This window comes from Amblyraja radiata, chromosome 2, assembly GCF_010909765.2.
Source record: "Amblyraja radiata isolate CabotCenter1 chromosome 2, sAmbRad1.1.pri, whole genome shotgun sequence".
Lineage (NCBI taxonomy): Eukaryota > Metazoa > Chordata > Chondrichthyes > Rajiformes > Rajidae > Amblyraja > Amblyraja radiata.
The window spans coordinates 122556017-122582608 of record NC_045957.1 but is presented as its reverse complement, the minus strand read 5'-3'; the positions used below and the strand labels follow the sequence as shown (position 1 = coordinate 122582608).

At 47.2% G+C, this 26592-nt stretch overlaps 1 protein-coding gene across 2 annotated transcripts in view; it reads right to left on the bottom strand.

The window, feature by feature from the left end:
* Positions 1-26592, bottom strand: part of topbp1 (DNA topoisomerase II binding protein 1) — an 88678-nt gene that overhangs the window by 22305 nt on the left and 39781 nt on the right. For both annotated transcript variants that reach the window (XM_033014770.1, XM_033014778.1), the window contains exons 12-18: positions 23942-24114; positions 20792-21003; positions 14360-14631; positions 7198-7374; positions 5263-5369; positions 5035-5158; positions 873-1016 (exon numbers count right to left, since the gene is read on the bottom strand). In XM_033014770.1, coding sequence (XP_032870661.1) covers positions 873-1016; positions 5035-5158; positions 5263-5369; positions 7198-7374; positions 14360-14631; positions 20792-21003; positions 23942-24114 — 1209 coding nt within the window. The remainder of the gene's footprint in view (positions 1-872; positions 1017-5034; positions 5159-5262; positions 5370-7197; positions 7375-14359; positions 14632-20791; positions 21004-23941; positions 24115-26592) is intronic.

Here is a 26592-nt window from a genome sequence, read left to right as displayed (position 1 = left end):
CAAAATTCGACAACTCGCATTTCTCTGTATTAAATTCCATCAACCATTCCTCAGCCGACCTGCCCGACCGATGGAGATCCTGCTGCAATTTTCGACAACCATCTTCAACGTCTACAATGCCACCCACCGCTAGTGTTCAGGGCCTTAAGGGCCTGTCCCACTTACGTGTCCTTGGCACGCAAATTACGCGACCTCGTGGACGCGTTGAGCTGTGACCGTCCCGCGAAGGTCGCGCATGATTTCATGCGTACGCACAGCCGTCTGGAGCGCGTGACGTCATTTGAAGATGGAAACAAAATGCAGGACTAACTCAGCGGGACTGGCAGCATCTCTGGAGAGAAGGAATGGGTGACGTTTGGTGTCAAGACCCTTCTTCAGTCTGAAACGAAGGGTCTTGACCCGAAACGTCATCCATTCCTTCTCTCCAGAGATGCTGCCGGTCCCGCTGAGTTACTCCTGCATTTTGTGTCTATCTTCAATTTTCTTGGCCCCGCTCTAGGAGTAGAAGTGGGGGCGGATCCGGACCGCAACGGCCGTGAGCCCCAGGCCGAGCTCGGCGATCGCTTGCCTGCTTCTGCTGCTGTTGGAGGTGAGACGTTGCGTCGCGCACGGGTCTTGGGCCTGTCCCACTTTGGCCTTCAGTTACGTGACAGGCCGTTGGCGCGCGAAGATTCCGCTCTCTACAAAAATTTCGGAGCCTCGCGCGGCCATACGATGCCCTTGCGCCTCAAAGCGACCACAAGGTCGCGAAATTTGCGTGCAAAGGAAACGCAAGTGGGACAGGGCCTTTGCTGACACACGCAAATTGTCCGTGGAAATAAGAGCACAATAAAATATCACAAACTGATCTACAATATATATTCTTCCAATACCTGCTTATCCCCGCATCTTGCTTCAGAAGGGCATAAGCGCCTGGACACTTTAGTTTCATGAACGGCACTCATATCCAGGCTCATGTTAGGATTGTATGTGTGAGGGTAAAGATATTCAGGCACCTTCCTCTGCTCGTCAGCACACTGCATCAAAGAAATCCACACTTAGTGCAATAATTAACGACGTGTTGATAAAACACAAAAGGTGCAACTATGAAAACATATTCAATTCCAGTTATACTTCAATTAAAATAAATATCGGCACTAAGTAGGTTATGAGAACAAAGCCCTGCACACTGTCTATATAGATAAGACTTTAGCAAGGCAGCAGCTCCGAGAGAAGGAATGGGCGACGTTTCAGTCTGAAGAAGCGTCTCGACCCGAAACGTGATCCATTCCTTCTCTCCAGAGATGCTGCCTCACCTGCTGAGTTTACTCCAGAATTTTGTGTCTACCTTTATTTAAACAAGCATCTGCAGTTCTTTCTTACACATCTTAGACTTAGGCAAGGCATTTGGTTTACTTATGTTTGGTTCACTGGAGTTTAGAAGGACGAGGGGGGATCTTCTAGAAACATATAAAATTATAAAAGGACTGGACAAGCTCGATGCAGGAAAAATGTTCCCAATGTTGGGCGAGTCCAGAACCAGGGGCCACAGTCTTAGAGTAAAGGGGAGGCCATTTAAGTGTGAGGTGAGAAGAAACTTTTTCACCCAGAGAGTTGTGTTTATGGAATTCCCTGCCACAGAGGGCAGTGGAGGCCAAATCATTGGATGGATTTAAGAGAGTTAGATAGAGCTCTAGGGGCTAGTGGAATCAAAGGATATGGGGAGAAGGCAGGCACGGGTTATTGATTGGGGACGATCAGCCATGATCGCAATAAATGGCGGTGTTGGCTCGAAGGGCCGAATAGCCTCCTCCTGAACCCATTTTCTATGTGTAAGAAAGAACTGCAGATGCTGGAGTAACTCAGCGAACATGCAGCATCTCTGGAGAGAAGTAATGGGCGACGATTCGGTCCTGAAGAAGGGTCTTGACCCGAAATGCCACCCATTCCTTCTGTCCAGAGATGCTGCCTGTCCCACTGAGTTACTCCAGCATCTTGTGTCTATTTAGTTTAGTTTATTTGGATGAGAACATACAGGGCAAGATTAGCAAGTTTGCAGAAGATACAAAAGTGGGCGGGTTTGCAGATAGTGAAGATGGTTGTGAACGATTGCAGCAGGATCTTCATCGATTGGCCCGGTGGGCGGAGGAATGGTTGTTGGAATTTAATACAGAGAAGTGTGAGGTGTTGCATTTTGGGAAGTCTAACAAGGAGGGATCTAGGAGTACAGGTACATACATGGTTCCTTGAAGGTGGAGTCGCAGGTAGATAAGGTGGTCAAAAAAGCATTTGGCACATTGGCCTTCATCAGTCAGAGTATTGAGTATAGAGGTTAGGAGGTCATGTTGCAGGTGTATAAGACGTTGGTGAGGCCACATTGTGTTCAGTTCTGGGCACCATGTTTTTGGGACAATGTTGTCAAGCTTGAAAGGGTTCAGAAAAGATTTACAAGGATGTTGCCAGAGCTAGAGGGTGTGAGCTATAGGGAGAGTTTGAGTAGGCTGGGAATCTATTCCTTGGAGCCTAGGAGGATGAGGAGTGATCTTACTGAGGTGTATAAGATCATGAGAGGAATAGATCCGGGAGATGCACAGAGTCTCTTGCCCAGAGTAGGTAAATCGAGGACCAGAGGACAAAGGTTTAAGGTGTAGGGGAAAATAAATTTAATATAGACAGCACCCGGATGGATGCCGGGTCTCTGGTGCTGTTAGGCAGCAATTGTACCACTGTGCCACCATTTTGATAAGGATCTGCATGGTAGGCTGCTGTGGAAGGTTAGATCATATGGCATCCTGAGAGAGCTAGCCGACTGGATAGAGAATTGGCTTCATGGAAGGAAGCAGATGATGGTGGAAGATTGTTTTACAAACTGGAGGTCCGTGACTCGTGGTGTGCCACAGGGTTCGGTGCTGGGCCCTTTGCTGTGGTTTATATCAACGGTTTGGATGGGAATGTGTAAGGCATAATTAGCAGAGCTGCCAAGTTTTGTCAGAGCATTTCAGTATTCTAGTACCTGAAAACCAGTATTTTGCTGAGGAAATCAGTATTTTTACCTGGTGCCATTTTGCTGAAAATGTGCGGTCATACCCATGTACAGGGTAAGTGTACAAGAATGCATAACTTTGCTTCTATGCACCTTACTTGACAGTGCATTCATTGCCATCTCTTTGTATACGGCTGTTTGAACCGCTGCTTCCTGCTTTTGATGATGATGTAGAAGCCATTTTGGAAGCCTCCCTCTCCCTCCTCCGCTCCCTCTCTCTCCCCCTCCCTTTCTCTCTCTTCCTCACTCTTTCCCTCCCACCCACCCTCCCTCTCTCCTTCCTTTCTATCTTATTCCCTCCCTCCCTCCCCTCCTTCTTCCTCTCTCCCTCTCCTCTCCATCCTCTCCCTCTCTCCCCACCCACCGTTCTGTAAAATCAGGGCCAATCCCAATGTAACTGCAATCCCACTGGTAACCTTTCACCACTAGGCTTATCCAGAATTCTACCACTGCCTGTAAAAGAATCAAAGGCTCAACTGCCAGTGAGAAAGAGAATTCCAAAGACTCATTGTTATACGAGAATTTTCCCGAACAGCCTGGCCCATAGTGCGGTGGCCATAGCGCTATGCGTAAAGCCCACAGCGCTCCAACCGGTAGCGCTATTTTTAGAACCCATAGCGCTGTAGCCGACAGCTCTTCGTTTAAATTCCCACGGGTTAAACTGACAGCGCTCTGTTTAAACCTGGAGCGGGACAGGCAGTGACTCTGGAGAGAAGGAATGGGTGACGTTTCTGGTCGGGTGACGTTTCTGGTCGAGACCCTTCTTCAGACTGAACTGAACTCCGTATTTAAAATCCGTAGTTAACAAAAACAAAACCGTACATCCGTATTCTAATCGCATTTCCGTACAAAATACGGGAAATCCGTACTACTTGGCAGCTCTGGATTAGTACGTTTGCAGATGACACTTAAAGTGGGTGGGATTGTAGATAGCAAAGATGGTGATCAAAACTTGACAGCAGCATCTTGATCAGTTCGGCAAGTGGGCTGAGGAACGGTTTACGGACTTGAATGCAGATGAGCGCGAGGTGTGGTATTCTGGGAAGTGAAACCAGGGCAGAACGTAGACGGCGGTGTCAGAGGTTATGGGGAGAAGGCAGGAGAATGGGGCGGGGAGGGAGAGATAGATCAGCCAGGATTGAATGGCAAAGTGGACACGATGGGCCGAACGGCCTAATTCTGCTCTGATCATTTATGACCTTATGGCAATAGATTGCAGGGCTCTGGGGAGTGTTGTGGAACAGAGAGAGGGATCTAAGAGTGCAGTTTTGATCACCCTACCACAGGGAGAATGTTGGTAAGCTGGAAAGGGCGCGGAGAAGCTTTACGAGGATGTTGCCGGAAGTTGAAGGCCTGAGCTACATAGAGGGAGAGGTTGAGCAGGACAATAGTTTATTCAATGGCGCGCAGAAGGGTTAGGGGTGATTTTATGATGATCACAAGGGGAATAGATGGGGTAAATGCACAGAGTAGATGGAGTCTTTTCCACAGAGTAGCGGAATCAGGAACTAAATGACATTGGTTTACAGTGAGCAGTGAAAGATTTAATAGGAACCTGAGGGGCAATTTTTTTTAATATACAAAAGGTGGTGGGTATATGGCACGAGCTGCCAGAGGAGGATGTTAAGGCAGGCACTTTCACAACGCTTAAAAAACGTTTGGACAGGTATGTGACAGGTATAAGACAGGTTTAGAGGGATTTGGGCCAATCGCAGGCAGGTGGGACTAGTGTAAATGTTGGTCGGCATGGTCAGGTTGGGCCACAGGGCCTGTTTCCACGCTGTATGTAGGAACAAAAGGATCTGCAGATGCTGAATTACAAAAGAAGACACAGAGTGCTGGAGTAACTCAGTGGGTCAGGCAGCATCTGTGGAGAACATGGATAGGTGACGTTTCACAGAGTGCTGGAGTAACTCAGTGGGTCAGGCAGCATCTGTGGAGAACATGGAGAGGTGGCGTTCGGGTTGGGACACTTATTGAGTTTGTCTTCAAAAGGGAAATACTTCTCGTACAGCAAAGAGCCAGTGTTCTGAGACAATGTGAGCGCCCTTTTCTTTGACGGACTTGTATTCCCGACTGGTATCATTCTGCTTGCCCTGGTAGATGAAATGAGTCACCATCTCTTCATAACTCCACCTGCAAGCAGAAACAATATGTTAAGTAGAAAGCGGGTTTCCACCGGCCCAGAGCCGGAAAGGAGCTTTCTAAAAAGTGGTGAGCGTTGGGCAATAAACCAATACCTGTAATCTGCTCCCAGAGAGGCTGCTATTGCGTTCAAGTCGCCCTGTCGCTTGCCAAGCTTCTTACTCACACAAATCACAACATCCGCTAGGATCTCCGGCTCGTCCTGGCAAAGAAAGCAATCCATTGAATCCAAAGCAAAGAAAGCAAAAGTGAATGCTTTTACAGCTCCACCCGTGACACTCCTGAAGGCGTTCATTAGACCAGGGGTCGGCAACCTTGTTCTGCAAAGGAGCCAGGACCCATGTCTGTGAGCGGATGGCGGGCCACGTCTATCGCCATAGTTAGTAAATAATTAATGGTAGTTAAAGACAATTACCCCCGCGACAAACTACAACTAAAGTGCAACACAGTGGCCGGAGCGGAATTCCTCAGACCCCGCTGATGCTTGGCTATCCTCCAGCCCACCCGCCCGCCGCTCTCAGCCCGTTTCAGTTTCACACACATGCCGCGGCAACGGGGTAGGGGGGCGCTTTCACTCCGGGTGGTCGGGGGATGGAAGAGGGGGTGGGAGGGAAGGGACGGAGAGAGAGAGAGAGAGAGAGAGAGAGAGAGAGAGAGAGAGAGAGAGAGAGAGAGAGAGAGAGAGAGAGAGAGAGAGAGAGAGAGAGAGAGCGAGAGAGAGAGTTAGTTAAAGGCCTGTCCCACTCGCCGATTCAGGTCACTGAAAAATGCGCGGGGTGACGACGTATTGACGTGCGGAGTTTTTTTCAAGTTTCGCAATACGTTCAAAATCTTTTGGCGACACTGATATGACGCTGGCAGTCACCGAAAAAAATCGCCAAGTGGGACAGGCCCTTGAGTCGACACGTGTAATATGGAATTGGCTGTGTGTGTGTGTGTGTGTGTGTGTGTGTGCGCGCGTGTACTACTCTCGGATAAGTGTTGTGTGTGTTTTGTGTTGCGCCTGCGGGCCGGATGCGACCCTTGGGCCGTAGGTTGCCAACCCCTGAATAAGACTATCAAATTAGCCGAGAAAAAAAAAGTCCAGAGAATCGAAGACATAGATGGACAAAATCATGAGAGGAATAGATCAGGCAGAGTCTCTTTCCCAGAGGAGGGGTGTCAAGAACCAGAGGGCATAGGTTTAACGTGAGCAGGGATAGATTTAATAGGAATCTGAGGGGTAACTTTTGACACAGAAAGTGGTGGGTGCATGGAACAAGCTGCCAGGTGAGGTAGTTTTGGCAGGACTATCGCAATGTGTAAGAAGCAATTAAACGGGTACATGGATAGGACAGGTTTCGAGGGATATGGGCCAAAAGCAGGCAAGTAGGACTAGTGTAAATAGGACATGTTGGTCAGGGTGGGCAAGTTGGGAAGAGAACGATAGGCAATAGACAATAGACAATAGGTGCAGGAGTAGGCCATTCTGCCCTTCAAGCCAGCACCGCCATTCAATGTGATCATGGCTGATCATCCCCAATCAGTACCCCGTTCCTGCCTTCTCCCCATATCCCCTGACTCCGCTATTTTTAAGAGCCCTATCCAGCTCTCTCTTGAAAGCCTCCAGAGAACCTGCCTCCACTGCCCTCTGAGGCAGAGAATTCCACAGACTCACCACTCTCTGTGAGAAAAAGCGTTTCCTCGTCTCCGTTCTAAATGGCTTACCCCTTATTCTTAAACTGTGGCCCCTGGTTCTGGACTCCCCCAACATCGGGAACATGTTTCCTGCCTCAAGTTGCCCAAACCCTTAACAACCTTATATGTTTCAAAAGATAGATCGGACCATGATTGAATGGACTTGATGGAGTGGACTCGATGGGCCGACTGGTCCACAGATCGCAGACCAAAGTCCTTGAATCCGTGAGGCAGAAGCTCCAACAGTGCCACTCCTGATGGCTTGAATTTACGCGAATCACTTTGCTGCGAAATAAAATGTCGACAAAGAAACATTTAGCCCCAGGTACTGAGAAATAGCGCTGTGGTTTAACCTTGGCTGGTTCAGGCGCATGAAACTGCGGGCTTGCTGCAGATGGTGCCAGCGCATTGCGTCTGCTGTTAGCCAAAGCCACCTTCAGATTCCTCCCAATCACTTCCGATAAGGGGGTACTCATCTTCCTGTGACGTTGGTTTGGGTTGGTTGGAGTCTCCAGAGCTGCCAATGCATCCTGCAATGAAGAAGACATTGATGTCATTGATATTGATATGTCATGTTGCGGGCGGAGCACCAAGGCAAATTCCTTGTAGGTGAATACTTGGCCAATAAACTTATTCATTCATTGATAAACAGCCGGAGGCAAATAATTAGGATGGAGTAAAAGGCATCAGATGTACAGATCAACAGCAGAATGCCCGCCGAGTCCACACCAGCCATCCATCCATCTCCCGTTCACACTAGCTCTATATTATACCATTCTCCCATCCAGTCCCTACACAGCAGGAGGCAATTTTACAGAGGTCAATTCACCTACAAACACGCACGCCTTTGCGATTGCAATCATGTATGCGATTGTAATCATGTACGGCCCTACTGCTGAATGGATTAGCACGCAACAAAAGCTTTTCACTGTACCTCGCTACACCTGCCTATAAACTAAACTGAACTGAAACTGGAGCGCCTGGAGAACGGTCACAGGGAGAACGTCCACAAAGACAGCACCCGTGGTCACGATCGAACATAGAAACATAGAAAATAGGTGCAGGAGTAGGCCATTCGGCCCTTCGAGCCTGCACCACCATTCAATATGATCATGGCTGATCATCCAACTCAGTATCCCGTACCTGCCTTCTCTCCATACCCCCTGATCCCTTTAGCCACATCTAACTCCCTCTTAAATATAGCCAATGAATTGGCCTCAACTACCTTCTGTGGCAGAGAATTCCAGAGATTCACCACTCTCTGTGTGAAAAATGTTTTTCTCATCTCAGTCCTAAAGGATTTCCCCCTTATCCTTAAACTGTGGCCCCTTGTCCTGGACTTGCCCAACATTGGGAACAATCTTCCTGCATCTAGCCTGTCCAACCCCTTAAGAATTTTGTAAGTTTCTATAAGATCCCCCCTCTATAGGTGTCTATCAGCCACTGTCCGATTCCCTGTTGTGGACATTGGACTTTGTCTCTGGAACTGATGCGCTACAATGCTGGGAACTATATTCAGCACTCAGTATCTTCCCCTTTGCTCCACCTTGATTGTATTTATGAATGGCATTATCTGATCTGATTAGATAGCATATGAAACGACGCTTTTCGCTGTACCTCGATACACGCAACACTAATAAACCTAAACCCGAAGGCGGCACGGTGGCGCAGCGGTAGAGTTGCTGCCTTACAACTCTTCGGTTCCCTCCCACACTCCAAAGATGTACAGATCTGTAGGTTAATGGGCTTGGCAGAAGTGTAAATTGTCCCTAGTGCGTGTAGGATAGGGTTAGTGTGCAGGTATCGCTGGTCGGTGCGGGCTCCGTGGACCGAAGGGCCTGTTTCGCACTGTATCTTTAAACTAAGAGTAAAAGCATCCTTATCCTTACCAACTGCATCACAGTATGGTATGGCAACTGCTCTGTCTCCGACCGGAAGGCATTGCAGAGGGTGGTGAAAATTGCCCAACGCATCACCGGTTCCTCGCTCCCCTCCATTGAGTCTGTCCAAAGCAAGCGTTATCTGCGGAGGGCGCTCAGCATCGCCAAGGACTGCTCTCACCCCAACCATGGACTGTTTACCCTCCTACCATCCGGGAGGCGCTACAGGTCTCTCCGTTGCCGAACCAGCAGATCCAGGAACAGCTTCTTCCCGGCGGCTGTCACTCTACTCAACAACGTACCTCGGTGACTGCCAATCACCCCCCCACCCCCCGGACACTTATTATCACTTATTATTATTTATTTAAATCATTTGCTATGTCGCTCTTCCAGGGAGATGCTAAATGCATTTCGTTGTCTCTGTATTGTACACTGACAATGACAATTAAAATTGAATCTGAATCTGAAGAGTCCCCCCTGTCCTCAACTTCCACCCTACCAGCGTCGCATACAACATATAATCCTCCGTCATTTTCACCACCTCCAACGGGATCCCACCACTGGCCACATCTTCCCATCTCCACCCCTTTCTGCTTTCCGCAGAGACCGTTCCCTCCGTAACTCCCTGGTCAATTCGTCCCTTCCCACCCGTACCACCCCCTCCCCTGGTACTTTCTCTTGCAACCGCAGGCAATGCTACACTTGTCGCTTTACCTCCCCCCTCGACTCCATTCAAGGACCCAAGGAGTCTGTCCAGGTGAGGCAGAGGTTCACCTGCACCTCCTCCAACCTCATCTACTGTATCCGCTGATCCAGGTGTCAACTTCTCTACATGGGTGAGACCAAGCGCAGGCTTGGCGATCGCTTCGCCCAACACCTCAGCTCGGTTCGCAATAACCAACCTGATCTCCCGGTGGCTCAGCACTTCAACTCCCCCTCCCATTCCCAATCCGACCTTTCTGTCCCGGGCCTCCTCCATGGCCAGAGTGAGGCCCACCGCAAATTGGACGAGCAGCACCTCATATTTTGCTTGGGTAGTTTACACCCCAGCGGTATGAACATTGACTTCTCCAATTTCAGGTAGTCCTTGCTTTCTCCTTCCTTCCCCTCCCCTGCTCTCCCACAGCCCACTGTCTCTGCCTCTTCCTTTCTTTTTTCCCGCAACCCCCCCCCCCCGACATCAGTCAGAAGAAGGGTCTCGACCTGAAACGTCGCCTATTCCTTCTCTCCATAGATGCTGCCTCACCCGCTGAGTTTCTCCAGCATTTTTGTCTACCTTCGATTTTTCCAGCATCTGCAGTTCATTCTTAAACTAAACTATCAGTGGTTTTTCAACCCTAAAGTAAAGTGGCTTGAACACCCTTGGATGGTGTTCCTGTTCAACCTCAAGGGCAATACTTTGTTGGGCATCTATGTCACTGGTGTTACGATGTGGAGAACTGTACTCTGCACTCTGTATCTACCACTTTGTTCTATCTATTGCACTTGGGTTTGGTTTCATAAGTTCTTAAGTTATAGGATCGGAATTAGGCCATTCGGCCCATCGTCCTCCGCCATTCAATCATGGCTGATCTATCTCTCCCACTTAACCATATTCTCCCGCCTTCTCCCCTTATCCCAAAATCCGTACAAGTCACTACTAGATACAGTGTGGGGAACAGTCACGTACTAGATACATTGTGGGGAACAGGCCCTTCAGCCCAACTTGCCCACACCAGCCAACACATGTCCCAGCTACAATAGGTAGACACAAAATGCTGGAGTAACTCAACGGGACAGGCAGCATCTCTGGCGAGAAGGAATGGGCGACGTTTCGGGTCGAGACCCTTCTTCAGACTGATGTCAGGGGAGGGGGCGGGACAGAGATAGAGTGTAGTCGGAGACAGTAAGACTGGTGGGAGAACTGGGAAGGAGGAGGGGATGGAGAGAGAGGGAAAGCAAGGGCCATTTGAGAAGTCAACGTTTATACCGCTGGGGTTATAAACTACCCAATCAAAATATGAGATGCTGCTGCTCCAATTTGCGCTGGGCCTCACTCTGACAATGGAGGAGGCCCAGGACAGAAAGGTCAGATTGGGAATGCGAGGGGGAGTTGAAGTGCTGAGCAACTGGGAGATCAGGTAGGTTAAGGCGGATTGAGCGGAGGTGTTCATTGAAACGATCGCCGAGCCTGTGATGAAGCTGAATTTTAGTTAAAATATAAGAAGATATTAAATTGGCTTCTGGGCTAGCTTACAGCTTATATTTAGTCTCAAATTAGGCTTGCCTCAGGTTGCGGGTGTGTGGGATAATAAATCCTATAACATTGTCTCCCAAATGAGGAAGTGACAGAGAAAGAAACAGCTAGTCACATCTTTGAAGTAAGATGCCATAAACCAAATGGCCTATGTTTATGAGGGACCAAATGACAGCAAGGAAGCAGCGAAAGATCTAGGGTGATCTCTGGGAAGATAAAATGGCATTATCCAAATAGCCAATGTTTATGAAGGACGAGAGAGGAACAGGGAAGTGGAAAGATAAAATGTCGTAAACCAAATGGCCAATGTTATCTTGTAACATGTAAACAAAAGGCCTTTGATGTGATGCATTCTGTGGAAACCTTTCCCTGTACCTCTGACCATGACTAATGTCTGAAATGTGCTAAGGGGACAAAAAAACCCTATTTAAGGCAATGTAATTCTGTTGTTCAGTAAGGTGAACGGAGGACGGTCAAGTGTCTGTAATGGTCACTTGACTGGAGTTCTCCCTCCCTTCCATCGGCCGATAATAAGTAAAGTTGTGAACTGGTCTACCAAACAGTTTGTGTGGTGTCTGTTTATTAAGAAGCGAACCTGGTTTAGTAGTTATAAAAGTAGCTTTTTCACCTGTGCTTGGTCTCGCCGATGTACAGGAGTTGCCACCTGGAACTGTGGATACTGTAGATGAGGTTGGAGGAGGTGCAAGTGAACCTCTGCCTCACCTGAAAAGACTGTATGGGTCCTTGGATGGAGTCGAGGGGGGAGGTAAAGGGACAGGTTTTGCATCTCCTGCTACACTAGTCCCACCTGCCTGCGTTTGGTCCATATCCCTCCAAACCTGTCCTATCCATTTACCTGTCAAACTGTTTCTTAAACGATGGGATAGTCCCAGCCTCAACTACCACCTCAGGCAGCTTGTTCCATACACCCACCACCCTTTGTGTGAAAAAGCTACCCCTCAGATTCCTGTTAAATCTTTTCCCCTTCACCTTAAACCCATTCACCTACGATTCACCTACACTGAGGCAAGAGACTTTGTGCATCTACCCGATCTAGTCCTCTCATGATTTTATACACCTCTATAAGATCTCCCCTCATCCTCCTGCGCTCCAAGGAATAGAGACCCAGCCTGCTCAACCTCTGCCTATAGCACACCCTCTAGTCCTGGCAACATCCTCGTAAACCTTCTCAGAACACTTTCAAGCTTGACAATATCTTTCCTATAACATGGTGCCCAGAACTGAACACAATATTCTAAATGCGGCCTCACCAACGTCTTATACAACTGCAACATGACCTCCCAACTTCTATACTCAATACTCTGACTGATGAAGGCCAATGTCCCAAAGCCTTTTTGACCACCTTATCTACCTGCGACTCGACCTTCAAGGAACCATGCACCTGTACTCCTAGATCCCTCTGCTCCACAACACTCCCCAGAGGCCGACCATTCACTGGGTAGGTCCTGCCCTTGTTAGACTTCCCAAAATGCAACACCTCACCGTACTAATCAACAATCTATCAATCTTCGACTTAAAAGTATCCATTGACTTGGCCTCCACAGACGTCTGTGGCAATGAATTCCACAGATTCACCACCCCCTGATTATAGAAATTCCTCCTCACCTCCTTCCTAAAGGAACGTCCTTTTATTTTGAAGCTATAGGTCTCTGGTCCTAGACTCTCCCACTAGTGGAAACATCCTCGCCACATTCACTCCATCCAGGTCTTTCACTACTCAGTAAGTTTCAATAAGACCCCACCTCATCCTTCTAAACTCAAGCGAAGAAGCTCTGAATTACATAGACGTGTGTCTGTGTGATTGTGAGAGAGAGTGTGTGTGTGTGTGTGTGTGAGAGTGTGTGTGTGTGAGTGAGAGCGAGTGTGTGTGTGTGTGTGTGAGAGCGTGTGTGTGTGTGTGTGAGAGCGTGTGTGTGTGTGTGTGAGAGTGTGTGTTGTGTGTGTGTGAGTGAGAGCGAGAGTGCGTGCGTGTGAGTGAGAGCGTGTGTGTGTGTATGAGTGTGTGTTGTGTGTGAGTGTGTGTGTGAGTGAGAGCGAGTGTGTGTGTGTGTGTGTGTGAGAGAGAGTGTGTGTGTGTGTGTGTGTGTATATATATATATATATATATATGTGTGTGTGTGTGTGTGTGTAAAAATGTATATATACACACACTGAACTTGTTTTTCTTGTTTATTATATTGTTTACGGTGTACTATGTTTTCATATCGTGTTGTGCTGTTGCAAGTAAGAATGTCATTGTTCTATCTGGGTCACATGACAATAAAACACTTGACTCTACAGGCCTAGTGCCGTCAACCGCTCATCATATGTTAACCCAATCATTCCAAACTCGATTGTATTTATCGTATGGTATTATCTGATTAAATGGGGCAGGAGATTGCAACCTTCACGTGGTCCACCCTGTTTCGACGAATGCAATCAACCTGACGTGCACAAACAAATAGGTCAAATAGAACAAGTTGATCTACAACTGATAAGTGTGAGGTGCTACATCTTGGCAGGACAAATCAAAATAGGACGTACATGGTAAATGGTAGGGAATTGAAGAATGCAGTTGAACAGAGGGATCTGGGAATAACTGTGCACAGTTCTCTGAAAGTGGAATCTCATGTATATAGGGTGGTAAAGAAAGCTTTTGGTGTGCTGGCCTTTATAAATCAGAGCATTGAATATAGAAGTTGGGATGTAATGTTAAAATTGTACAAGGCATTGGTGAGACCAATTCTGGAGTATGGTGTACAATATTGGTCGCCTAATTATAGGAAGCATGTCAACAAAATAGAGAGAGTACAGAGGAGATTTACTAGAATGTTGCCTGGGTTTCAGCAACTAAGTTACAGAGAAAGGTTGAACAAGTTAGGGCTTTATTCTTTGGAGCGCAGAAGGTTAAGGGGGGGACTTGATAGCGGTCTTTAAAATGATGAGAGGGATAGACAGAGTTGACGTGGATAAGCTTTTCCCACTGAGAGTAGGGAAGATTCAAACAAGGGGACATGACTTGAGAATTAAGGGGTAACATGAGGGGGAACTTCTTTACTCAGAGAGTGGTGGCTGTGTGGAATGAGCTTCCAGTGAAGGTGGTGGAGGCAGGTTCGTTTTTATCATTTAAAAATAAATTGGATAGTTATATGGACGGGAAAGGAATGGAGGGTTATGGTCTGAGCGCAGGTATATGGGACTAGGGGAGAATACGTGTTCGGCACGGACTAGAAGGGTCGAGATGGCCTGTTTCCGTGCTGTAATTGTTATATGGTTATATGGTTTAGGCTGTGCACGCCATACGCAAGAAGAAGACCTGATTGAATATCCTGCTGTACCTCGGCACACAACAATAACAGCGAACCTTCTACGTCCAGCAATGGAGGAAGGTGTAAGTACCTGAACATCAAATGATGGTTTGAACAGCTTGTCCTTACAGAGGAACTTTGATGGTGTATCAAGTCGTAACTTTGCTTCCTTCTGCAGACTTGGTTCGCCTGCTTCTGCTTTGTCCACTTTGTTTTGTTGAGACATAACCATCTGGAAGGCTTTACTCTGGAATCTATTGATATCCAGCGGAGTCACAGCACTGGGTAGTTTGGTCGTGGAGAGCTCGGGTGACGGTTCAGGCATTCGGCACAACTCGGTGGCAGCCCCATTCACTTCTTCAACTTAATATATATATATATGTAAAAATTCAATAAAGGTGACAAAGATATTTCAACAAAACTATGCATCGTCACAGATTCTAACATTAAAATGAGTTGCAGAAATCTTTCACTAATTTACAGAAATGGTGCCGTTGAAATAGCATGGCGGCGCAGCGGGTAGAGCTGCTGCCTCACAGCGCCAGAGATCCAGATTCAGTCCTGACTACGGGGGCCGTCTGTACGGGGTTTGCACGTTCTCCCCGTGACCTGCGTGGGTTGGCAGCGGATGCTCCAGTTTCCTCCCGCACTCCAAAGGGTTTCGGCCCGAAACGTCGCCTATTTCCTTCGCTCCATAGATGCTGCTGCACCCGCTGAGTTTCTCCAGCACTTTTGTCTACCAGAGTAGTTACGGTTTGTAGGCTTCGGTAAAATTGTAAATGGTCCCTGAGGAATGTGCGAGTGCGCGGGGATCGCTGGTCGACGCAGACTCGGTGGGCCGAAGGGGCCTGTCTCTGCGCTGTATCTCTAATCTAAACGAGAAAAACTCGAGTGCCTGAGCACTAGGGAGAGGTTGGACAGGCTCGGACTCTTTTCCTTGGAGAGCAGGAGGATGGGGAAGGTTATCTTATAGAGGGGTGCATGAGGGGGTTCATGAGGGGAATAGATCGGTTGGCTTTTACCCAGAGTAGGGGAATCAAGAACTAGAGAATATAGGTTTAAGGCGAGAAGGGGAAAGATTTGATAGGAACCCGATGGGGGAAATGTTTCACGCTGAGGTTGGTGGGTGCCAAAGCTGCCAGAGGGAATGGTTGGGGCAGATATTATAACAACGTATAATCAACATTTGTAGAGGTGCATAGATAGGACGGGGATAGAGGAATACGAGCCAAATGGGACTAGCTTAGATGGGGCATCTTGGCCAGTATCGACCAGATGGCCGATTGGTAGGTTTCCTTGCTATACGAGTCGAATACAACAAAGAAAGCAATAGGCAATAGATAATAGACTCAGGAGTAGGCAATTTGGCCCTTCGAGCCAGCACCGCCATTCAATGTGATCATGGCTGATCATCCCCAATCAGTACCCTGTTCCTGCCTTCTCCCCATATCCCCTGACCCCACTATCTTTAAGAGCCCTATCTAGCTCTCCCTTGAAAGTATCCAGAGAACCAGCCTCCACCGCCCTCTGAGGCAGAGAAATTCACACCCTCACAACTCTCTGTGAGGAAAAGTGTTTCTCATCTCCGTTCGAAATGGTTTAACCCTTATTCTTAAACTGTGGCCCCTGGTTCTGGACTCCCCCAACATCGGGAACATGTGTCTCCTGCTTCTAGCGTGTTCAAACCCTTAATAATCTTATATGTTTGAATAAGATCGCCTCTCATACTTTTAAACTCGAGTGTACAAGCCCAGCCGTGGAAGATTGCAACCTTCACGTGGTCCGCCCAGTTTTGACGAATGCAATCAACCCGGCGTGCATAATCAAATAAGATCAAATGGAACAAGTTGACCTACAACTTTAGGCTGTGCACGCCATACGCAAGAAGAAGAAGAAGCCCAGCTGCTCCATTCTCTCAGCACATGACAGTCCCGCCATCCAGAGAATTAACCTTGTAAACCTACGTTGCACTCCCTCAATAGCAAGAACGTCCTTCCTAAAATTAGGGGACCAAAACTCCACACAATACTCCAGGTGTGGTCTCACTAGGGCCCTACAGAACTGCAGGAGGACCTCTTTGCTCCTATACTCGACTCCTCTTGTTATAAAGGCCAACATGCCATTCGCTTTCTTCACTGCCTGCTGTACCTGCATGCTTACTTTCATAGACTGATGAACAAGGACCCCCAGTTGTACTAGATCCCGTTGTACTTCCTCTTTTCCCCAACTTGACACAATTTAGATAGTAATCTGCCTTCCTATTTTTCTACCAAACTGGATAACCTCACATTTATCCACATTAAATGGCATCTGCCATGCATCTGCCCACTCACCCAACCTGTCCAAGACACCCTGCATTCTCATAGCATCCTCCTCAGTTCACACTGCCACCCAGCTTTGTGTCATCTGCAAATTTGCTAATGTTACTTTGAATCCCTTCATCTAAATCATTGATGTATACTGTAAATAGCTGCGGTCCCAGCACAGAGCCTTGCGGTACCCCACTAGTCACTGCCTGCCATTCTGAAAGGGACCCGTTAATCCCTACTCTTTGTTTCCTGTCTGCCAACCAATTTTCTATCCATGTCAGCACTCTACCCCCAATACCATGTGCCCTAATTTTGCCCACTAATCTCCTATGTGGGACCTTATCAAATGCTTTCTGAAAGTCCAGGTACACTGCATCCACTGGCTCTCCCTTGTCCATTTTCCTAGTTACATCCTCAAAAAATTTCAGAAGATTAGTCAAGCATGATTTCCCCTTCATAAATCCATGCTGACTCAGACCGATCCTGTTACTGCTATCCAAATGTGCAGCTATTTCATCTTTTATAATTGACTCCAGCATCTTCCCCACCGATGTCAGGCTAACTGGTCTATAATTCCCTGTTTTCTCTCTCCCGCGTTTCTTAAAAAGTGGGATAACATTAGCCACCCTCCAATCCACAGGAACTGATCCTGAATCTATAGAACATTGGAAAATTATCACCAATGCATCTACGATTTCTAGAGCCACTTCCTCAAGTACCCTGGGATGCAGACCATCAGGCCCTGGGGATTTATCAGCCTTCAGTCCCATCAGTCTATCCAACACCATTTCCTGCCTAATGTAGATTTCCTTCAGTTCCTCCGTCACCCCAAATCCTCTGGCCACTAGTACATCAGGAAGATTGTTTGTGTCCTACTTAATGAAGACGGATCCAAAGTACCTGTTCAACTCATGTGCCATGTCCTTGTTCCCCATAATAAATTCACTTTTATCAGTCTTCAAGGGTCCAACTTTGGTCTTAACTAATTTTTTCCTCTTCACATACCTAAAGAAGCTTTTACTATCCTCCTTTATATTCTTGGCTAGCTTACCTTCGTACCTCATCTTGTCTCCCCGTATTGCCTTATTAGTTATCTTCAGTTGTTCTTTAAAACATTACCCAATCCTCTTGCTTCCCGTAGCTCATCTTTGCTACAATGTACTTCTTCTCTTTTATTTTTATACTGTTCCTGACGTCCCTTGTCAGCCACAGTCGCCCCTTACTCCCCTTGGAATCTTTCTTTCTCTTTGCAATGAACTGACCCTGCACCTTCTGTATTATTCACAGAAATATCTGCCATTGTTGTTCCACTGTCATCCCTGCTAGGGTATTTTTCCAGTCAACTTTGGCCAGCTCCTCCCTCATGGCTCCATAGTCCCCTTTGTTCAACACCTCCGATTTACCCTTCTTCCTCTCCAATTGTAGATTAAACCTGACCATATTATGGTCACTACCTCCTAATGGCTCCTTAACCTCGAGTTTCTTTATCAAATCCAGTTAATTACATAACACTATATCCAGAATTGCCTTCTCCCTGGTAGGCTCCAATACAAGCTGCTCTAAGAATCCATCACGGAGGTACTCCATAAACTCCCTTTCTTGGGGTCCAGTACCAACCTGATTTTCCCAGTCTACCTGCATGTTGAAATCTCCCATAACAACCGTAGCATTACCTTTACTACATGCCAATTTTAACTCCTGATTCAACTTGCACCCTATGTCCAGGCTACTGTTTGGGGGCCTGTAGATAAATCCCATTAGGGTCTTTTTACCCTTACAATTCCTTAGTTCTATCCATACTGACTCCACATCTCCTGTTTCAATGTCACCCCTTGCAAGGGACGGAATTTCATTCCTCACCAACAGAGCTATCCCACCCCCTCTGCCCACCTGTCTGTCTTTTCGATAGGAGGTAACCCCTTGAATATTCAGTTCCCAGCCCTGGCCCTCTTGCAGCCATGTCTCTGTAATTCCCACAACATCATTGAAGGTGGAAAGAAAGCTTTTGGTATGCTAGCCTTTATAAATCAGAGCATTGAGTATAGAAGCTGGGATGTAATGTTAAAATTGTACAAGGCATTGGTGAGACCAAATCTGGAGTATGGTGTACAATTTTGGTCGCCCAATTATAGGAAGGATGTCAACAAAATAGAGAGAGTACAGAGGAGATTTACGAGAATGTTGCCTGGGTTTCAACAACTAAGTTACAGAGATAGGTTGAATAAGTTAGGTCTTTATTCTCTGGAGCGCAGAAGGTTAAGGGGGGACTTGATAGAGGTCTTTAAAATGATGAGAGGGATAGACAGAGTTGACGTGACAAGCTTTTCCCTTTGAGAATAGGGAAGATTCAAACAAGAGGACATGACTTCAGAATTAAGGGACAGAAGTTTAGGGGTAACATGAGAGGGAACTTCTTTACTCAGAGAGTGGTAGTGGTGTGGAAAGAGCTTCCAGTGGAAGTGGTGGCGGCAGGTTCGTTGGTATCATTTAAAAATAAATTGGATAGGCATATGGATGAGAAGGGAATGGAGGGTTATGGTATGAGTGCAGGCAGGTGGGACTAAGGGAAAAAAGTTGTTCGGCACGGACTTGTAGGGCCGAGATGGCCTGTTTCCGTGCTGTAATTGTTATATGGTTATACTTGCCAATTGCTAACTGAGCCTCAAGCTCACCCACTTTATTCCCAGGACTGGAACGTGGACAGTCAAACATCGAGCTCCAAAACTAGTATAGTATGGGCAAGTTGGGCCGAAGGGCCTATGTCCACGTTGTCTGGCTCTAAGAACCCAACTCAAAATGACGGCTGTCCATTGAGCTGATGCGCTGACTGCCTCCAGCACTTCTATTTTGCTCATGATTCCAGCATCTGTGTAGCCAACTGACAGGATGAGGCAGCTCCAACAACGGAGGTGGGGCCTAGTGTGCCTGGGGCTGCACGGTGACACAGTGGTAGAGTTGCTGCCTGACAGTGTCACAGAGCCGGCTTCAATCCTGACTCCGTCTGCTGTCTGTGCGTGAGACAGACACAAAATGCCGGAGCAACTCAACAGGTCAGGCAGCATCACCGGAGAAAAGGAATAGGTGACATTTCAGGTCAAGACCCTTCACTCCGAAACGCCATCCATTCCTATTCTCCAGAGCTGCTGTCTGTCCCGCTGAGTTGCTACAGCATTGTGTGTCTATCTTTGGTGTAAACCAGCATCTACAGTTCCTTCTTACATAAGCTGTCTGCGCGGAGCTTGCGCGTTCTCCCCGTGACCTGCGTGGGTTTTCTCAGGGTGCTCTGGTTTCCTCGCACACTCCAAAGACGTACAGGTTTGGAGGTCAATTGCCTTCGGTAAAAATTATGCCGAGTGTGTAGTATTGTGCTGGTGTACAGGGTGATCGCTGGCTAACGGGCACTGTGTCTGTGCTGTGTCTCTAAACTAAACTTGAAAGATAAATCACAAAGCCAAAGGACAGATAGGGGGAAGAGGATAGGGGAATGGAAAAGAGGGGTCGTAACTTTCATAGTCTTACAGTGTGGAAACAGGCCCTTTCGGCCCAACTTGTCCACACCAGCCTACATGCCCCATCTTATAGAGGAGGGGATCTTATAGAAACATACAAAATTCTTAAGGGGTTGGACAGGCTAGATGCAGGAAGACTGTTCCCGATGTTGGGGAAGTCCAGAACAAGGGGTCACAGTTTAAGGATAAGGGGGAAATCTTTTAGGACCGAGATGAGAAAAACATTTTTCACACAGAGAGTGGTGAATCTCTAGAATTCTCTGCCACAGAAGGTAGTTGAGGCCAGTTCATTGGCTATATTTAAGAGGGAATTAAATGTGGCCCTTGTGGCTAAAGGTATCAGGGGGTATGGAGAGAAGGCAGGTACAGGATACTGAGTTGGATGATCAGCCATGATCATATTGAATGGCGGTGCAGGCTCGAAGGGCCGAATGGCCTACTCCTGCACCTATTTTCTATGTTTCTATCTACACTGTGTTTTAGCCCATATCCCTCCAAACCTGTCCTATTCATGTACCTGTCTAATTGTTTCTTGAATGTTGCGATAGTCCCTGCCTCAATTACCTCCTCTGGCAGCTCGTTCCATACACCCACCACCCACTTGCGTGAAAAAGTCACCTCTCAGATTCTTATTGCATTCTTATTCATCCTGAACATTTACAGATTGAGAATGGGTTTGAAACAATCATTTGCTAAAACACTTACCAGGCTTATTGCAATTATCTATGAAGTAGTTGCTTTCATCAGCCTTCTTCCCAGTTCGAGCCGATTCAAAGAGCCAAGCTGGAGACACTGCTGGTAAACTCCACTTCTTTGCAGCTTCGTACTTGGAGCCTTGCGGCTCTTGCAGAACCAAATGGGTGCTCGCAAGCATGTCCTTCTTCACGTTAACTTTCCGAACAAAAAATTCCTGCACTCTAAACAAAGCGAGAAATCTCAATGGTTCCCGTTTTAAGGACTCGTGGCAGTATTTCATTTAACATCGATTTAGTTTAGTTGAGAAATACAGCATGGATGGATACAGGACCTTTGAGTCCATGCTGACTAGCGTTCCCTGAACACTAGCACTATCCTACACACTAGGGACAATTTATAATCTTTACTGAAGCAAATTAATATACAAACCTGCACGCCTTTGGATTGTGGAAGGAAACCGGAGCAACCGTGGGGAAAACCCACACGCTCACAGGGAGAACGTGCAAACTCCGTGCAGACAGTACCCATAGACAGGATTGAACCCGGGACTCTGACGCTGTGAGGCAGCAACTCTACCCCAGTGCCACCGTGCAGCCCAGAGATGTGGGTTCGACCCTGAGCTTGGGTGCTGTGCCTGCACAGAGTTTGCACGTCCTCCCCGTGACTGCGTGGCTTTTCTCCGGGTGTTCCGATTGCATCCCATATCCCAAAGGCGTGCGGGTCTGTAAGTTAATTGGCTTCTGTAAATTGACCCGTGTGTGTGTGTGTGTGTGTGTGTGTGTGTGTGTGTGTGTGTGTGTGTGTGTGTGTGTGTGTGTGTGTGTGTGTGTGTGTGTGTGTGTGTGTGTGTGTGTAGGGAGTGGATGCGAAAATGGGAAACATGGAACTAGTGTGAACGGGTGATTGATGGTCGGCATGGGCTCGGTGGGCTGTATCTCTGAACTAAACCCTTCCTCCAATTCAAATTGAGGAAAATATTAGGAAGGCATCCAATCAGTCCTTAAATAAGTGGTGTGACTGAACATTGTAGTTCCAGTTCCTGCAATCCAAGAAGCTATTGAAAGGGTGAAGAACCTAATGACTAGGCTTGTATTCACTGGAGCTTAGAAGGATGAAGGGGCGATCTTATAGAGACATATTAAATTATAAAAGGACAGGACAAGCTAGATGCAAGGAAAATGTTCCCAATCTTGGGTGAGTCCAGAACCAGGGGCCACAGTCTTAGAATAAAGGGGAGGCCATTTAAGTGAGGTGAGAAAAATACCTTTTCACCCAGAGAGTTGAGAATTTGTGGAATTCCCTGCCACAGAGGGCAGTGGAGGCCAAATCACTGGATGGATTTATGAGAGAGTTAGATAGAGCTCTATGGGCTAGTAGAATCAAGGGATATGGGGAGAAGGTAGGCACGGGTTATTGATAGGGGACGATCAGCCATGATCACAATGAATGGCTCGAAAGGCCGAATGGCCTCCTGCACCTATTTTCTATGTTTCTATGTAATTTTTAAGAAGGAACTGCAGATGCTGGTAAATCGAAGGCAGACAAAAATGCTGGAGAAACTCAGCGGGTGAGGCAGCATCTATGGAGCGAAGGAAATAGGCAACGTTTCGGGTCGAGACCCGAAACGTTGCCTATTTCCTTCGCTCCATAGATGCTGCCTCACCCGCTGAGTTTCTCCAGCATTTTTGTCTACCTAATGATATTTTTTACTCAGGGCAACAATGTGTGATTTCTGGAATTTAAAAAAAAGGGTGATTTGTACAAACAAGGAGTCAGAGATTGGCAGATGGAGAGTCACATCTGAAGTTTAGGTTTAGATCCATTATAGTCACGTGTACTGAGGTACAGTCAAAAGCTTTGCATGCTATCGAAACAGATCAGATATCATCCGGATCAGACACATCCACTGGTAGATGCCCAATCGAAACAGATCTGACCAAGACCGTAAGAGATTTTACGGTAGAGATAGATAAATTCCTTGATTAGTAAGAGTGTTATGGGGAGAGGGCAGGAGAATGGGCTTGAGGGAACGACAGATCAGCCATGAATGAACAGCAGAGTAGACTGGATGGGCCGGGCGGCCAAATCCTGCCCCTGTCATTTATGATCAGTCCGAAGAAGGGTCTCGACCCGAAACGTCGCCTATTCCTTTGCTCCATAGATGCTGCCTCACCCGCTGAGTTTCTCCAGTCTACCTTCGATTTTTCCAGCATCTGCAGTTCTTTCTTAAAAGATATCTGAAGAAGGGTCTCGGCCCAAAGCGTCACCCATTCCTTCTCTCCAGTGATGCTGCCTGTCCTGCTGAGTTACTCCAGCACCCTGTGTCTATCTTCGCTTTAAACCAGCATCTGCAGTTCCTGTCTACACAGATCAGGTAATACTATACATAATGAAGCCTAACTCAAGTAGAGTGAAGGTGACGATGCAGAGAGCAGAATTTAGTTCTCATAAATGATAGGAGTAGAATTAGGCCATTCGGCCCATCAAGTCTACTCCACCATTCAATCATGGCTGATCTGCAGGGTTAAAAGGGGAAGATAGGTCAGCCTTGAATGAATGGAGGGGTAGACTTGATGGCCTAATTCTACTCCTATCACATGACCTTATGATCCAGCTCTCCCTCCTAACCCCATTCTCCTGCCTTCTCCCCATAACATTTGATACCCATACTAATCAAGAATCTATCTATCTCTGCCTTAAATACATCCACTGACGGCCTCCACAGCCGTCTGTGGCAAAGAATTCCACAGATTCACCACCCTCTGATTCAAGAAATTCCTCCTCATCCACTTCCAAAAAGAACGTCCTTTAATTCTAAGGCTGTGACCCCTAGTCCTAGACTCTCCCACCAGTGGAAACATCCACTAGTAGATGCCCGATGGAAAAGGATCTGACCAAGACTGTGTGAAACTTTAAGGTGGAGATCGATAAATTCCCTGATTAGTATGGGTGTTATGGGGAGAAAGCAGGAGAATGGGGTTGAGAGGGAAAGATAGATCAGCCATGAATGAACGGCAGAGTAGACTAGATGGGCCGAGTGGCCAAATTCTGCTCCTGTCACTTATGAATTTGTGAACTGCAGTGTACATTTTATTACCGGATGGTATTAAAGATTTGCATTAGACAGTAACGTGGATTTACGATCTCGGTCGCAGTTACCTCGCTCCAAGTAATTCCGCAATGTTGAATATTGCATCGCGTTCCACTCCAGTGAACTGGCTAATAGAAAGTACACAGTTGTTCAGCGGATAGCTTCCTTCCACGTAGGATAGAGGAGTAAACAAGGCATTGGAGGGCACCGGGAGAATGGACTGCTGATCTATGCACATTGCCTGCAAAGGAAAGAGAAGGAACTAACTGCAGATGCTAGTTTAAACCGAAGATAAGACACAAAATGCTGGAGTAACTCAGCGGGACGGGCAGCATCTCTGGAGAGAAGGAATGGTCTGAAGAAGGTTCTCAACCCGTAACGTCACCCATTCCTTCTCTCCAGAGATGCTGCCTGTCTCGCTGAGTTACTCCTGCATTGTGTGTCTATCCAAGGAAAACGACTTGACACGTAAACACATTCCTTTAATATTAGGGTAAGATTAAATCTTAACATTGACGACATATTGCAATAAAATTCACCGACCGTCGATCAGTAATGGTCAAATCTAAGAAAACAGATACTTATTTTTCCCCACATACAGCACCCGTCGTCAGGCTCGAGCCTAAGTCTCTGACACTGTAATGCCCCTGTCCCACTTAGGAGACCTGAACGGAAACCTCTGGAGACTTTGCGCCCCACCCAAGGTTTCGTGCGGTTCCCGGAGGTTTTTGTCAGTCTCCCTACCTGCAACCTCCGGCAACCACCTGCAACCTCCGGGAACCGCACGGAAACCTTGGGTGGGGCGCAAAGTCTCCAGAGGTTTCCGTTCAGGTTTCCTAAGTGGGACAGGGGCATTATAGGCAGCAACTCCACAATCTGCCTCAGAGGGCGGTGGAGGCCAGTTCTCTGGATACTTTCAAAAGAGAGCTTGATAGGGCTCTTAAAGATAGCAGTCAGGGGATATGGGGAGAAGGCAGGAATGGGGCACTGATTGTGGATGATCAGCCATGATCACATTGAATGGCGGTGCTGGCTCGAAGGGCCGAATGGCCTACTCCTACACCTATTGTCTGTCTATTGGAGGAACAGCACCTTATATTTCGCTTGGGCAGCTAACAACCCAGCGGTATGACGTCTAACTTCAAGTAACCCTTGCCTTCCCTCACTCTTCATCTCTCCCCCACCCTAGTTTTCAGACACGTTTGACAATCCTGATTAAATTTTACTGATTGTATTGCCTCGTTGTCACCTTATTATCAATTTAGACGAAGGAATTAAAAGTAACGTCTCCAAGTTTGCGGATGACACAAGGCTGGGTGGCAGTGTGAGCTGCAAGGAGGATGCTATGAGGCTGCAGGGTGACTTGGATAGGTTGGGTGAGGGGGCAGATGCAGTATAATGTAGATAAATGTGAGGTTATCCACTTTGGTGGCAAGAACAGGAAGGCAGATTATTATCTGAATGGTGTCAGATTAGGAAAAGGGGGGTGCAATGAGACCTGGGTGTCCTTGTTCATCAGTCACTGAAAGTAAGAGTGCAGGTATATCTAATGACATGTTGACCTTCATTGCGAGAGGATTTGAGTTTAGGAGCAAGGAGGTCCTCTGACATTTGTACAGGGAGACTGCATCTGGAGTATTGTGTGCAGTTTTGGTCTCCTAATTTGAGGAAGGACATTTTTGCTATTGAGGGAGTGCAGAGTAGGTTCACCAGGTTAATTCCCGGGATGGCGGGACCGACATATGATGAAAGAATGGGTCAACTGGGATGATTATTTATTCTACATTTTCCTTGAACTCTAGTTTTCACACCTTACTCTTCCATATCTCTAAGAAGAAACTGCCGATGCTGGAACAATCGAAGGTAGACAAAAATGCTGGAGAAACTCAGCGAGTGAGGCAGCATCTATGGAGCGAAGGAATGGGTGACATTTCGGGTCGAGACCCTTCTTCAGAGGGATCTCGACCCGAAACGTCACCCATTCCTTCGCTCCATAGATGCTGCCTCACCTGATGAGTTTCTCCAGCATTTTTGTCTACCTTCCATATCTCTATGTCTCCCTCTCCCCTGACTCTCAGTCTGAAGAAGGGTCAAGACCCGAAACGTCACCCATTCTTTCTCTCCAGAGATCCTGCCGAGTTACTCCAGCATTTGTGTCTCTCTTTAGCAACCTTTGACGTCCCTCCTCATCACAAACCTATCACTCTGCTTTAAAAATACCCAATGTCACTATTGCCCAGTCAAAATTGCGTTGCGTTACGTTATGGCCTACGTAATACAAGTTGTGTTCCTTAATTCATCTATCACATTTTATCCCTTTTGCTTAATGGAAATAGTGTTATAGCAAAACTGCCTGTGTGATACTAAGTTTATAAACGATAGGAACAGAATTAGGCCATTCGGCCCATCAAGTCTACTCCGCCATCAATTCTACTCCGCCATTCAACCGTGGCTGAGCTATCTCTCCCTCCCAACCCCATTCTGCTGCCTTCTCCCCATAACCCCTGACCCCCGTACTAATCTAATCAATAATCTGAGATAGACAAAAATGCTGGAGAAACTCAGCGGGTGAGGCAGCATCTATGGATGGAAGGAAATAGGCGACGTTTTCAGGTCGAGACCCTTCTTCAGATAATCAATAATCTAGCTGTCTCTGCCTCGAAACCATCATCAAAACATCATTCCTAACTGTCACTGTATGCGTCATTCCTAACTGTCA